The 14,783-nt window shown below is 44.3% G+C and overlaps 1 protein-coding gene across 1 annotated transcript in view; it reads left to right on the top strand.

The window, feature by feature from the left end:
* The window catches only part of PLXNA2 (plexin A2), a 334,324-nt gene that overhangs the window by 233,439 nt on the left and 86,102 nt on the right, over positions 1-14,783 (top strand). The window contains 6 exon segments of the mRNA XM_030561685.1: positions 9,187-9,211; positions 9,214-9,254; positions 9,256-9,318; positions 9,320-9,388; positions 12,114-12,210; positions 14,335-14,525. Of these exon segments, the coding sequence (XP_030417545.1) occupies positions 9,187-9,211; positions 9,214-9,254; positions 9,256-9,318; positions 9,320-9,388; positions 12,114-12,210; positions 14,335-14,525 (486 nt within the window).

The following is a 14,783-nucleotide window of genomic DNA, read 5'->3' as shown; positions in this document are numbered from 1 at the left end:
TTCAAGCAGCAGATTGTGAAGATGCCTGAGGAGAAACTCCCGCCCTGGAGACAAAGCGAAAGCTTTATCATCCTGGTACAAAATCAAGTAACTTCCTTTCAAGGGAGCAAGAGGGAGTAAGAATCTTTGCTTTTGCAACTCTCTAGTGATGTGATTATTTTTTTTCTTCCCTTCCTGCTCAGCGTTTTCTCTCTTTTCCATGGCTTTGCAATTATGCTTTACGCTTCCATAGCGCGTTCAGTCCAATCACCTCAAAACCCTTGGTAGAGTTAGGTAGGGTATTTTATTTTCCCAGTTTTACACGTGGGAAAATGGAGACAGAACGAGGACGTGACTGGCCCAAGGTCACTCAGTGAGTGTGTGGTAGAGTCAGGAATAGGATCCAGGAGTCCTGACTTCCCATTTCTGCTCTAATCACAAGAATTAGAGGACCACTTTCTATTTCTATTACAGGGAGGCCTTTTACTTAGGTCTCTGTTGCTCTTCCTCTATCTCGTTTAGCTGGTGGATCTTCTCTTAGCCTGGTTCTTACCAGTGGATGCTATGTGCTGTCTGATGCTTTTCTGTGATTACCTTTGATGCAGGGAATGATGATAATGCGGATGGTCCACTGTTCATAGTGGTTATCCTGCACCCATGAACACACATGGAAACGCAACCACCAAAGGCTAATTTGTCTGCCTTTTTCAAAAGAGGAAATGAATTGCTACTTGTGTACACAATGTATTCCTACTGCCTTTATTATGGGCACTTCACTCCTGCAAATTCATGGGGTCAGATAATTATCTGGGAAAAAGTTTCCTCACTTAACACAGTTCAGATCACAGTGATCTCACTGGGCCCTAGTAAAAAGTTCATGCTCACAGACGACATTGCCTTCATAACAGAGGGCTTATTGTCTTGGAAACAGAACATAACCAATAATATTACAGCCAGAACTGCCTCCATGAGGGCAGGATGGCCAAACAGAAGCACAAGCTGCAGGCCCACTCTCACACCTGTGCACACTCAAACACACTTGCTCTCACACAAGCATTTGCACGCAACACTCTCGCATGGGCTTAGAAATATTCTCATGTTTTAAGTTTAATTTAAACTGTTCCCAGGCGGGAAAAACTCAGATATTTCTGGTCCTTGGGGATCTATTTTCCAACAGGATTCGTTCATGCAACTCCTTTGATGCTACTAGGAGTTGCCAGTTTCTGTTAAGGAGCAAATAGAACCCAGAGTCCTCAAAATGAGGTTCCACTATGCAAGGTGACTGTGAAAATGGCACCATCTTATCACAGATCTGCTCCTAGCTCATGTTCAGAATCAGATCTGCTGGCTATAATGACTAAAGTAATCTTATGCTGCTTTTTTGTGCTGCTCACCCTGCAGCATTGACAAAGCTACAAGGGAGTGACCTGGATGCTATTCCTCCATTTGCACCATCATCAGAATTGTTTAATCTAACCTAATTACTAGGTTAAGCAACTACACCTGTGCAGTCTTGCCTGCTGGGGGATACTGGTTGGCACAGGTGTCTCTAATAGCTTAATCTGAAGACAGTTGGGTTGGCCTAGTGTCACTGAGGGGTGGAATTTGCCCTGCAGAACCTTTGTTGCTGGTGATGATGCATGAGAAGGAATGAACTCAGTGTGTTGACTCTCAGTTTGAATTTGTGATACTGAGCCTTTAAAAAATCATATTGCTTATAAACAGGGCACATTTGATCTGGAGTCATTGCCACAGTAAGCATGGAATCCCTCGATAACAGTAAGACGGAGCTGCTTTTTCAAGCAGAGCTGATTGATGACAGATCTGATTGATCCTGATTTATGACATCTTCCAGAAACTGCCCTTCATCCCAGGTGGAGCATCCCCTTGCAGCCAATCAAAACCCTTAGAAAACAGTTTCCCGTTCTCTAAGAATTAAAGCAACAAATTACTTAATTCCTCAGTGGGTTTTTTAAGCCACATGACTTTCATTAATATCAGTACAAGTCACACGGTTAAATATCCCTGCTCAAGGTGCTGAAAATACAGAGGCCTGGGGCACACCTGCATCCATAAAAATGAGGGCTTTCTGGGATGAGATCGCAGAGGGATTTCATAGCACTGACTGTCTCACTTTCTTATGTGGCTTTAGCCCCTCAGGCAAAACAGATGGATCCTTGAGCTGAATTTCCCCATTTCTGCAGACTCAAATCAGACCTATAACATGATTTTAATGTGTGTGAGGAGGTTGGGGTTTTGTACGTGTGTGTGGTGATTATGGGTATAAAATATGTCTGTGTAAATGTATAAAACATGCAGACAGAGAGGGATATAGACACATAAATACATTCTTATGCCCCATTCCAGTGCGGAGAGAGAACCAAATAAATCCTATTAGTTTCCCAGGATGTGGGATCCATTCCCTCTTTGATGTCCACTGTGTGCAGATAATGTCATTTCCATGTGTGAGATGCTGAATTGGGGAGATGGAGTGTTTCAGGCTCTGAGAGCTTACAGAAAGCCAAATTTCATATCCATTCTGACTCTTTTGGGTTTAGGTTTGAGTTATTATTGCTTTTAGAGGGATGTCTGTACAACTGATTGTGTCTATTGGTGCTTTCAGGGATGCTTAAAATTCCTTGCAAGAAATAATATAAAGCTGAAGCTTCTTTTTTTTTTTACACTGAAATCCCTACTTTTAAATACATGGGCTCTAAAAGCGGGAATGTGTTAGCTCTGGAGACACACACTAGGGACCTTATCTGAAGTCAGTGGCAGTCTTTCCATTGACTTCAGTGTGCTTTGGGTCATTCCTGACTCCTGGAGAGACAAGTTTGGTGAAGCTATTTGGCAATTACTCAGGAAAAAGAACTAGTAGCAATGAAAAAAAGCCTTATGCAGCAGGATTAACTCTTCTCAGCTTTGAAATTGTGTGGTTGGATTTATTGGTAACATTTTTTTTCAATCATTAGATTTGTATCAGCTGGAGCCTGGAGTGCTCGTCATTGTTTGGGAACAGGGGAGCAGGAAATAGTGATAGCTGGATGGGAGGGAGAGCGAGCCCAATCTGAAACTACAGAGGATGACAAGATAAAGTGCAGGGATTTGATCCGGCTCTCACTGAAGTCAAGGGAGCTTTGCCGCTGACTACAATAGGAGCAGGATTGCATCTCAGGCACGGGTTGCAAAGGGATACATTCACTGGAGAAACCTGGTGTACATCTGAAACGTAGGCTGACCTAGCTACATCACTCAGGGCTGCGAAACATTTCATGCCTAGGCATTGTACTTAGGTCAACCTCATCCCAGTGTAGACATAGTGAGGTTGATAGAAGGATTCTTATGTCAACCTAGTTACTGCCTCTTGGCAAGGTGAATTAATGACATCAACCGGAAAACCTCTTCCATCAATGTAGTACCTACATTACCACACAGCTTAGACATACCCGGATCTAAACTGCTGTTTTTAATTTATTATTTATTATTAATTATTGCAGTGCTGTAAATACACGGGGCCTACTTTACAAAATACAAGCCAAGACACAGGTTGCAACTGAATTCATACAGCACAAAAGAGAGGACAAAAGGTCATGTAATAGAGAATTTACCAGTGAGAATCCACCACTGAGTCAGTTGAGTTTCTTCTTTCCATGCTTGGCTTCTGAGGGCCAAATTCTGTTCTCTTTTCCATTAGGTTAAATCTGGGGCAATGCCCTTGACATCAGTGGAGCAGCTCCTGATTTACACCAGCGAGAGCAGTATCTAGGTCTGAGTGTTTAGCATGGGTTAATGCTTATAACTTTTGTGCATAATTACTTGATGCTCCTCATATGGAAAGCCCTAAATAAGTGCCTTACTGAAGAGAAATGCCCCAGAATTCTAGGGTAGTTTGCCTGAGTAAGAGCAGCAGAGGTGGCTGCATTTCATTGGTGTAGAATTTGTATAGTTCCTTTGGGATCTTTGGGAGTAGAAGCATTAAATATGATCACCTCTGTAGATTGTGTGTGTAGATATTTCATAGGCAGGACATTCTATAATATGTGTCACTCTTGCATTGGAGAGTGGAGGTACTAATGCCCATTCTAACTCACTACAGGATTTACTTCTCATGAATGACAGAAGAAAGTAAACTTATGGAACAAATCATGTATTCCGCTGACAGCATCTCTTTCTCTTTTATGGAGCACTCAAGGGACAGTCTGAACTTCATAGCGGCAGCAGTGATAAAACGCAGCAGCAGCAGCACAGGCACCTGCCATTTGAGTTAAAGGAGCATCTCCATTAGCTGTCAGCTGTATAGGGCTTGTTGTGCTTTTTTTAATCCAACCAGTAGAGGGAAGCGGTGTGCACGTGAATGCACATGCACACACCCCTCCTTATGAAATTTCTGGAAAACATTGATAAACATCTCAAGTTTATTAACAATAGAAGAGGTATTCATACTGTGTGCAGTATATCCCAAACTAAATTAATTGTGATTAAAAACTCACTCATAATGGATAAGTTAGGAGAGACTGTATCTGGACAGGCGCACACACTGTGTACAAGTCTACATGTCTGCACAAAAACAGTTACACATACCTGCATACTCAGTCATGTATACAGAGCATGCAAACACATGTGCAGGTGCCCAGGTGCATTAATGCAGTGACACGTACCTATATGCTCCATCACATGCATAGGCTATGGAAATGCATGTGTGCACAGATGACCTTGTGCATTATTGCAATGACAATTTTTTTAAAAGAACCGAAAGCAAAGCAGAGAATTGGGATTGGAACTGGCACAAACAGGGAATGGAGTGGTCCCAGTGGTGCTTTCAGTAATGTATGCAACTTCTGAGCAAACTCAGCACCCTCCATGAGCCCCTGCAGGTTTTGTAGCTTCAATCACTCATCTGATAAATTCAGTAAAAATGGCCAGCAGCAATGTGGTCCCCACAAGTGCCTGTGCTGTTGGTAATGTGGAATCTCCCTGAATATCCCTCTATTACAAACTTTATGTCCCCTTATTAATACAATCATTGTAGCTGTCAAACAACATATAGTTGCTGCACTTTTTCCCTTGTCCCCAGAGTAGAGTGCACTCAGAATCTGACTGACTCTTTATTTTCCCCAGTATCCCAATGTGACATTTTCTCCCAGTGAAACTCTTACTAAAAGAAAAAATCCATTATGTCCTACTTGCCTCTAATGACGGTAGAAAAGTTTTTGCTACCAGCAATTTCAGCTCTACAGATATGATATGAAAAATATGAGTTCTGTTTTTTTCCTCCTTTATAGGAAAAAGAATTTCTTCAAAACTCAGCTTGTCTAGTGAATGATTGTTGCCAAGAAGGATAATGGTCCATAACATATTCATTTTTTCAGGGCTAAAAACTGAGATTCTCCTGCAGCGACACAGTTAAAGGTGGTTGTTTTTTTTGTTTTTTTGTTTTTTGATGGAGCGGAGGGTGGAGTAGCTAAATACAGACCCATTGAAACGCAGTCAGTCATCTCTGGGGTGGAGGCTGGTTTCTGTTTAATAATGCACAACACGGAGAACAGGGAAGGAACTTTTGTTCAAGGACATTGGGGAAAGCCCTGTCTTAGACAATTGCGCAAGCTCTTTAGAGTGCCTACAGCTCTTCAGAGAGCCCTTGCAGCATGATTCTTAGTTGTATAAATGCTGAATCAGCCCTGCTGTGATCTGAACTTGTGATACCCAAGCATTAGCTATGTCAGAGTCAATGCTTAAAACAGTAAGCATTCCCTTTCAGCTTGTAAAGTCACTCCATTGGAGGAACGGTCATTTTCTCCCCCCAGGATGGCCGTCTTCCCCTCTGCTGGAGTTTAAAATCACTCTTGGCTGTTAATACATGGAAGGCCTGTTAGAAATAAAATAAAATATATACAGGGAAAAGTGCCATTAAAAAAGAGTTTACGAGGCAGCAACTTAAGCTACTGGCTCTCCCATACTGGCCAGTGTCTGTTTCTCATTTACAACATGCCTGACTCAGTGGAGAGATGAGATCCCACCAGTATAGCTGTGATTTGGGCAGGGCACTCATTCGGCCTGCCTAATGGTCGCTAATGAAATTCATGGGTTTCCTTCTTGCATAGATGGAAAGAGCCAGATCCTGGTGGTGGCGCTCTTGTGGTGTTTGCCTCTCAATGAGTTAGTTTAATTGATAGAAAGAGTTGTCCAATGGTCAGAGCACTAGCCTGGCACTCAGCCACATTGGGTCAGTGCCCTGCTGTGACACAGGACAAGTCATTTAAGTTTTCCTGGACATCAGTCCTCCATCGGTGCTTCACAGGGAGGTTGTGAGGACAAATACTTGGGGCTGGTCTACACTGGGGGGCGGGGTGTCAATCTAAGATACCCAACTTCAGCTACACTATTCGCATAGCTGAAGTCAAAGTATCTTAGTTCAACTTATTTGGCCGTCCTCACACGCGGCTCCCCCGTCGGCGCTGCTTACTCCTCCTACTGACGTGGAGTACGGGCATCGATTTGCGGATTGATTATTGCATCTAGACGAGACACAATAAATTGATCCCCAATAGATCGATACTACCCACCAATCCAGCAGGTAGTATCGGACATACCCTTTGAAGATTGAGAGGTCCTCAGGTATCCACAAAAACAACAAGGAGCCCGGTGCCACCTTTCTACTGTATTTTTCACTACATGCATCTGATGAAGTGGGTTATAGCCCACGAAAGCTTATGCCCAAATAAATCTGTTAGTCTTTAAGGTGCCACCAGACCCTTGTTGTTTTCTAGTTGCTGTAACTTTGACCTGGCAGGAGTAATGGTGCTTTAGGGCATTTTTCTATAGCTCTCTGACCATTTGCATTTGACTAGGAGAGTTTTATTCTTGGCACAGCTCCAGATTCCATCCCGAAGGTGAATGGAATCTTGAATCCGGATCAAGAAATGTTTGTGCTGTCCGTTGGCTTGAATCACTTAGCCACCACAGAGAAACACCTTCCCTCCTGCCTGTCAGGATGATAGGTTCGCTTTATGAAACAGAAGGATTTTGTAGGATGACAGGCTGGGTTTGTTGTTTCCAGGCTTAATCTGAGGAAGCTCTAGGAAGTCTAGAGGGGCCATTTCCAGAAGAGTTAGGGGCTTAAGTTCCTGAAGCCTAAAGTATATTGCAAGGAAGAAGGGGAGTTAGCATCATGGCTTCCAGCGACATCAAAGTTCATCCTTTTAGAGAGCTGGCATCTCCTTAGCTAGCTTTGCTTTATATCTGGCACGGTGAGATATCGCCAGTGAACAACTGCAACAGATCTGTGGATGTAGCTGCAAATACATGTGGGCATATTTACTGCCTGCACAGTACGCTGAGAGCTTTGGAGCATCCACGCTAAGCATGCAGCCTTTCCCCTCATCCCCCTCACATGTCGGTGTAAACTAGGATTGCTATGCATAGAGCAGCCTGATTTTGTTTCCCCCGGAGTGAGGGCCCCATCCTACATGCATTAGCTCTCAGAGTGCAGAATGCCCACTGAGCTCAGTGGGAATGTGATGCGAGGAAGCACTGCAAAACTGAACCCTTTTGAATCAGGTATCTGTTCTACAGCTAGCATTTGCTGACGGGTGTTCAGGACTGTACCCAATCTGTACCAGTTTGTAGAGCTGGGACCCAGTTTTGGCAGGCTCAAGATGAGTTCATAGAAGCATCTAGTCTGGGATTTTCTAAAGAGCCTAAGGGCATTGTGTCCATCTCCCATTTAAATTCATTGGGATTTGGGGTGCTAATCCCTTTGGTCTACTTGAAAATCCCAGCCCTAAACGTCAGGGTGCTTATTTTAACCAAATCTATGAGCCTTTGGACACCTCTGGCTTCCCATCAGCATGGACGGGAGCGGAAGGTGCAGCTTTAACATACAGGAACAGCACCTCAGCCCTTCAGCTTCCTTCCGGGCCCAGCTGCAGGTGGCAGAAGTCCCACTCATGAATCACTGAGCTAAGAGAGGATCTGTACTGGTGACACCTTTGGCTTTCTGCAGAGAGCTAGTGGAAATTTCTCATACATGGGGTTTCATTGGAAAATGTCAATTAATTGAAACCAAAACTTTTTGCAAGCAAGGATTGGGTGTCGATGAAACTCTGGTTGGAAAGGTTTCTTGGGCCTGGAATGGGCTTTCTAGTCAAAACAAGAGAATTAAGAGCCCACCTCAGAATAAACTGTAGTCCAGTGGTTAGGGCTTGGACCTGCTCTTCCACATCCTGTTTCAGTGCCTTAACCACCAGGCTATGGCTATATTGAGAGGGGTCAATCTCTCCCCCTCTCTCTGTTTTGTGAAAACTTTTGAAAGGTCTCAGTTTTGTCTGGAGGCAGAATGGGAAAATATTTGAAATCTCAAAAATGTTCATGGGTCAGGAAAACCATTTCCCTCTCATCTCTGTTGCTGCATACAGGTCCAGCTGGGCAGTTGGAGACTAGCCAGAGGTGTTGGATATGGGGTAGGGTAAGAGAGAAGAGGGGAATAGGTTTGTGGAGTTGGGGCTACAGATTGGAAATTAATAGGATATTGAAATAATTTTGCTAAAATAAAACACAGAAGAAGCGGCACCAGGTCGCAAATGGGAAGCATATCCCATGCTGATCAGTCTGTTTTTGAAGCAACAGACACTGATGTGCACCCCAGGAATGAAATCTGATTAAAATGAAACCTAGAATGAGTGTTCAGTGTGTAGTAGGAGGATCCAATCCACCTCCCAGTAAAATTGGGTTTTTGCTGGAGTTTGGAAGCAGAAGCAATTGATAATACATTGCCTTTGGGGAAGAGAGGAGTGGGGGTACTCTTGAGGTTTGTGTCTCCGGAGATAAAAGGCATAGCCCACAGCAAGCCAGGGAGAACAATGATGCTTCAGTATATTTTCTGAATAATAGCACCCCCCCTTGTGTGGCTGCACTGAAATATCCTGGCAGAAAATATTGCTGAAGGTTATTTTTCCCTGCACTTAATCTTCTGTCTTGCGGGCAGATTGAGGAGTGCAAGAGATTGTCTGTGATCAGATATACTGGGCTGCATGCTGGACTCCAAGGGCGGGATGTTTGGCTGCCCTGCCTGGTAAAACAGCCATCCAATTTAGATCCAGGTTATGTCCAAATGCCCAGGGTTCAGGAGTGTTCAGACTTGATATTATATAAAGGTAAGTGGCCCCCTAGTAACTGGAGCACCTTTGTCTCCATGTTTGCTCCTCCCAGGACTGCCCACAGCTGTTTCCCACCGAGAGATTCTGATCCCAGTAGGGGAGGTGAAGCCCATCACACTGAAAAGCCAGAAACCTGCCCCAGCCACAATCTGGCCAGCGTGGGTATGAATGTGTCCTCAACATTTCAAGGAGTTATTCATCGTGTGCCAGCTCTGCGCTTCAACAGCTCCAGCGTCCAGTGTCAGAACAGTTCGGTAAGGAGCCCGTGCTCTGGGGATTGACATGGGAGAAGGGAAGGGATTGTTGGAGTGATGGGAGAGGGGTAGGATGAAGGGGGCCCAACAGCCAATGTCCATGCTGCAAGTGAGTCCTGGAATGCAGAAGCTTTAGAGTTGAATGGATGAGGTTATCAGGGAGCTGCAAAGCCTGCTCCTGGGGTGAAATTGCACCATTGACTAATTCTTCCACATGCTGTGAGCTAAGTAAGTATTATTATCTTTACTTCCAGATGGGGGAACTAAGTGAGGTTACATAACTTGCCCAAGGCCACAAAGAAAGTCAGTGTTAGACCTGGGCCTAGAATCAGGAGTTGTTCCTGGCGCCCATCACTGTGTTTCTAACCACTAGTCAATGCTTCCACTTTCCGATATTAGAGATGCCTCTTTATTTTATTTAAACCAGCCATCCCACCTCTAACACAGCAGTCACCCTAATGTTGACATCAACGAGGAGACACTGTGAATAAGGCAAATTTAACTAGAAGAGAAAAAAAATGAAAGGGAAATGGAAGGAGGGAGGCAGAAGGAATAAAAAAAATAGAGGTTAACTAATCCTGAATTTCAGATGGAATCTGGTTGTAGGCATGTGAGGTGTTTAATTATAATACTGGCTGGGTGAAGGTCCTTTATCTGCTAGCTCCTGTCAGTGACTGTAAGGGAGTCAGTGAAGGCGGGGACGGGTTCAGGTGGGGGAAAGAATAGAACCAAGGTGTTAAGGCAAGCTAATTCACACAGGAGAGAGAGAGAGAGAATTATTGGCCTCTCATCAGAGAGTTGTCAAATTCCAGGTCACTGCAGCTTAATGGAATATATAATGCTAGGAAAGAGGAGAATAGGACTCAGCTGGGGGAGCAGATGTGGCACCGCAGAGTGATACAAATTCTCTGAATGAAACCACTAACAACATGCATACAGTGGGCGACTGCAGCTTGGTCTGCATTGTGGCAGCATAGCATAGTCCATGAAAGTAAAGCCCAAGAGGTTCTACATCAACTTCTCAAGCTGTAGGAACGCCATTGGAACATTAACAGAGAGTATCATCGTAGTTCTTAGAGGGAAGGCTCTTGCTTTTTGCAGTCATTCTTGCGCGTGGTAGGGAACAAAACACAGGTTCTGCTGCATTCACCTCAGCTCTTCACAAAGGCCATTCTCCAAACTGCAGAGGAAGTGCCACTGTGTTTGTTTGCAGAAGACACTAGTCTACAACTGGAAAAAGGGCTGGGTGAAGGAGTTTGGGTTTCTGATCTATAGTCATTTATCAGTGAGGGTTTTAGGAAGCTACATGGACAGATAGCTAGAGCTAGATGGTGGAACCAGGAACTTCAGGATCTACTTTAACAATCCATGCAGTTACTCCTAGCTTATTAATCAGGTTCTGAATTGTCTTAAATTTCCCTGGATATTTATGCCTCACTCGCTCTCTGTAGGTAATAAATGTAATAATACTAAATAGCCCTTTTCCTATCCAAAGTGATTGATAAACATTACCTAACAAATATTCAGAGCAGCCCTGCTTTAGGGAAATCCTCTTATCCTTTTATACGAATGGGAAACTGGAGGCGGACAGTTTAAGGGCTAGTCTGCACACAGAGTTGTACTGATACAACTAAAGGTGTGGTTTTACACTGGATTAGTTAAACCAGCGTGACTCTACATGGATGAGGCCACTTTGATATCTGTTTAATCCAGGCTTGTATGGTTGAGTTCACGCTGGTAAATGTATGTGGGCACGCTCAACCAGTATAAGTAGATCTACATTAAACCAGTGCAGCTTCTGTGTGTAGACAAGCCCTAAGTGACTTGCCCAAGACCACACAGGGAGCTAGTGTCAGAGTTAGGATTAGAACGCTGGACCTCATGAGTCCTACTCCTGTACTTTTCCATTCAAGGTCACATCCTGCTCAACAGCATGAAGGCTGATGTGGAAACAGATGTGGATAAATAATCTGTGAGGAAGGGAACACTGAACAGTCAAGCATTTTGTTGGTGTTTCTTTAATATGCTTGTTTTTTACAGTCCCACTGATATTCTCCTTGTAGGAAAATTGGAGTCATTGGTTGATCTGCAAAGACTGCCAGCATAGGGCCCAATATGTGCTAATTATGATTAAGGCACTTGTGAAGTGTCTACTAGGAGAATGGTTTGAGACCTCCAAACTCATCTGTATGGCCCCTGGGCATCCGTCAGAGGGTCAGGAATTCCAGGCAGTGCTACCCTGGTCTGGATTTGAACTGGTGATTTAGAAAATTCCTCATCTCCACCCTGAATAGGGCGCACTGACTGCAATATAGCCTTAGTAAGTTGTCAGATCTTTGCAGCACATTTGTACATCCCTGATTACATTGAGGGAGTGTGGTGCCACTGTGTAGGGCCTCAGTCTAGTCTCATTAAATAGTGGGGCTGTTTTTATGAGACCAGTCAGTGTATCTAGGATAATTAATCTATTACCTCTTGCAGAGTCCATCAGCTGATTTAATTATCTTTCTCTGGCAAGGAGAATGAGTCTCACTATGTGGACCCAAAGCAGGATCCTAGAAATGAGAGTTAGAATTGTTGGTCACTTAAACATCATCATGTGTTTTTTTAAGCAAAAATGTGTTAGTTATAGCGATATATATGTGTCATTTCCTTCCTGATGTCTCTTCCTGACACATCCTCCCGAGCACGTCCCCTAAACATGTTTCATATAATTGTTCCTTAGTATCTCTATGACGGGATGGACATAAGCAACTTAGCAGTGGATTTTGCTGTGGTTTGGAATGGAAACTTCATTATTGACAACCCAGAGGATTTGAAAGGTAAAGGGTGCTCTGTTTACTGCTGCAGTGTCTTATCCTTGAGTTATGTGGCAGAGGGGACCTGGTAAGGTCTTGGGGGAAGTGTGTGGTCAAACTCATTTCTAGAAAAAAGAAATTTGTATTCACAGGAAGACTGGGTTAGAACCCTGCTAGTCACAGCCAAGTTACACCAGCATTTTACCAGCATCATTATGATCCGAGTGTGGACTCTGCCCAGATTTCTAGCCCACAGTTAGCTGTAGCCCAGACTCTCAGCATTACAGAATTGGCCCTTAGTGAAAGCAGCCTATACACTGCGAAAAGGAAGTCTTTACTAAACACATTGACCTGCAGCCAGCTCAGAGACATCTCTCTCACATATTGCTGTCTCAGACACCTCTGTCACAGGTCAGTACAATGTGACCTGTGCTTCTCATATCACGTTACTTTGAACCATCCACAATGGTGAGGCGAGGTTTTCATGTTGGGCACTGAAATCTGGGAATCCCAATGGGACACACTTGTACAATAATGCTGCATAGTTTGACAAGGGGAATGAAGCATTAACTTATCAGGCATGGGAATGCAGGGAGAGAGAATAATTTGCGGTAAGCCTAAATAACAAGTGACTAGAAATCTGCAACAGCAAAATCATCACCTTTGGTCAGACCACAAAACCCTCTGTCTCTCCACACAACATGGGCCGCAGCAGTCCAAGCTTCTCTTCATACACTGACTTACTAAAGCACATCAACCCTAACGTAGCAGGATCACCTCTGAAAATAAGAGGGTAGCCCAATCTCTATGGGCCTCCCCACAGCTCTATATTTTATATAGCATCCTTCACCCTGTAGAATCCCCAAGTGTTTTACAAATGGGAATACCACTTGCCCACCACTCAAACGCAATTACCTGTGATTAATTTTAGGGAAGTAGATTTAACCAGGATATTAGATCTAAAACCTCTGATCATGTGAAAATTCAGTGTGCACTTTGTATGTGCCTCTTATTATATCTTCAGTAATAAAAATAGTCCATATAGATACTGCATTTCATCATGTGGACTTTGCTTCTGGATGCCACAACGCTCATTTTATAAAAGACCTGTTAAAAGATCTGACCTGTAGAAAATCTACATTTGCCCTGCTCTGAAGCAAGCCTGTGCAGCCAAGCCCTGATAAAGAAAGAAACCTGTTATACTTCCAGCTATAGGAGGCCTGCCGCTGGAAAATAGAGCTGGTACCAGAATAAATGGCTGTGTGACAAAATCTAGTGTATTGCAGAGCAAAATAGACTGAAAGCAGCAGATGAGCTCCCTGAAAAGAATACCTGTTAATAGTCCCATTTTGCTGAAGCAGGGACATCAATTTAACAGGTTCCTGTTTATCCACGTAGGAGTTATATTTTGCTTTTGAATGCTTTGAAATTTTCTGAGGAACCTGATACATTGGAGCCCTGTTGGAAACCCTGCCAAGCTCCGTGGAAATGGAGACATTGTTTCAATGAGCTCTTTCTTGGTTTAGGTCAATGGAGTAAACTAAACAAAGAGGTTTTCAACGCTGCCTTCCAAAGCAAGCATGGGAGCAATAATGTCTGAGAACATCTGGAAAAAGGATAAGTGGGAATGAGAAGGCTTCAAAGGTCCATTGCCAACAAAACCGTGCATGGCTCTGATGAGCCTGGTTAACGTTCTCTGTGGTTCTCCAACTAAGCTGCCCAGCTTTGCAACAGTGCTGCTTATGTCCCAGCTGGCACTAGTCACCTGGGCATCTGCAGTGGTCAGGGCAGTCAGAAACAGCTGAATTATAGAGCAAGAGGCAGGGAGTGATCAGCTTGTTGAAATGTGAAAGCTGATACCCCACGAGCTGTGCAGAATATTTACAGCCGTTTAGGTACAAGGCAGTTATATCAGTAACCTTTCAGTCCATTACCCCCACAGGCCCTATTCCCCTTCTTTCCCCCGCGCACACGTCCTTGACAAGCATCTCCACCACTGCCCGATGAGGTGGTCTCTTCTCTTCATCAGTCAGGGGAATTGTGGGCTGTCTTCATCTCTACTGATACTGTAAGCAGATGTCGCTCTTTTGGTCCTGAAGATTTAGTCTCCAGCTCAGTTCTCAGTCCACGCCTTTCCCTTCTCCACAGTTCACCTGTACAAATGCGCCGCCCAGCGGGAGAGCTGCGGCCTGTGCCTGAAAGCAGATCAGAAGTTCGAATGCGGCTGGTGCAGCGGAGAGGCCAAGTGCACACTCCGGCAGCACTGCAGTTCCCCCATTCACCCTTGGCTCGACTGGTCCAGCAGGAACGTCAAGTGCTCCAATCCCCGCATCACCGAGGTAAGAGAATCCAGCCACAGCGAGACCGCCTGTCTGTCATCCCTGGCCCATTCTGTTTAACCTCATCATGCTTGAAATGCCAGATTGATTTGTGTCTGCTCCTGGCTGCCTCATTTCTGGCCCAGATACAAGATATCTTCCATTCTGCACTGAAGAAGAATGAGTAAAACACTTCAGTGCTTCCCGCAGAATTAATGTGTTGCCTCCTTATCGTGTGACCAGGAGTTACACCCTCGCTGCCGACCACTCCCTCTCTGT

The sequence above is a fragment of the Gopherus evgoodei genome, chromosome 4 (genome assembly GCF_007399415.2).
Source record: "Gopherus evgoodei ecotype Sinaloan lineage chromosome 4, rGopEvg1_v1.p, whole genome shotgun sequence".
Classification (NCBI taxonomy): domain Eukaryota; kingdom Metazoa; phylum Chordata; order Testudines; family Testudinidae; genus Gopherus; species Gopherus evgoodei.
This window is presented reverse-complemented; position numbering and strand designations above follow the sequence as displayed.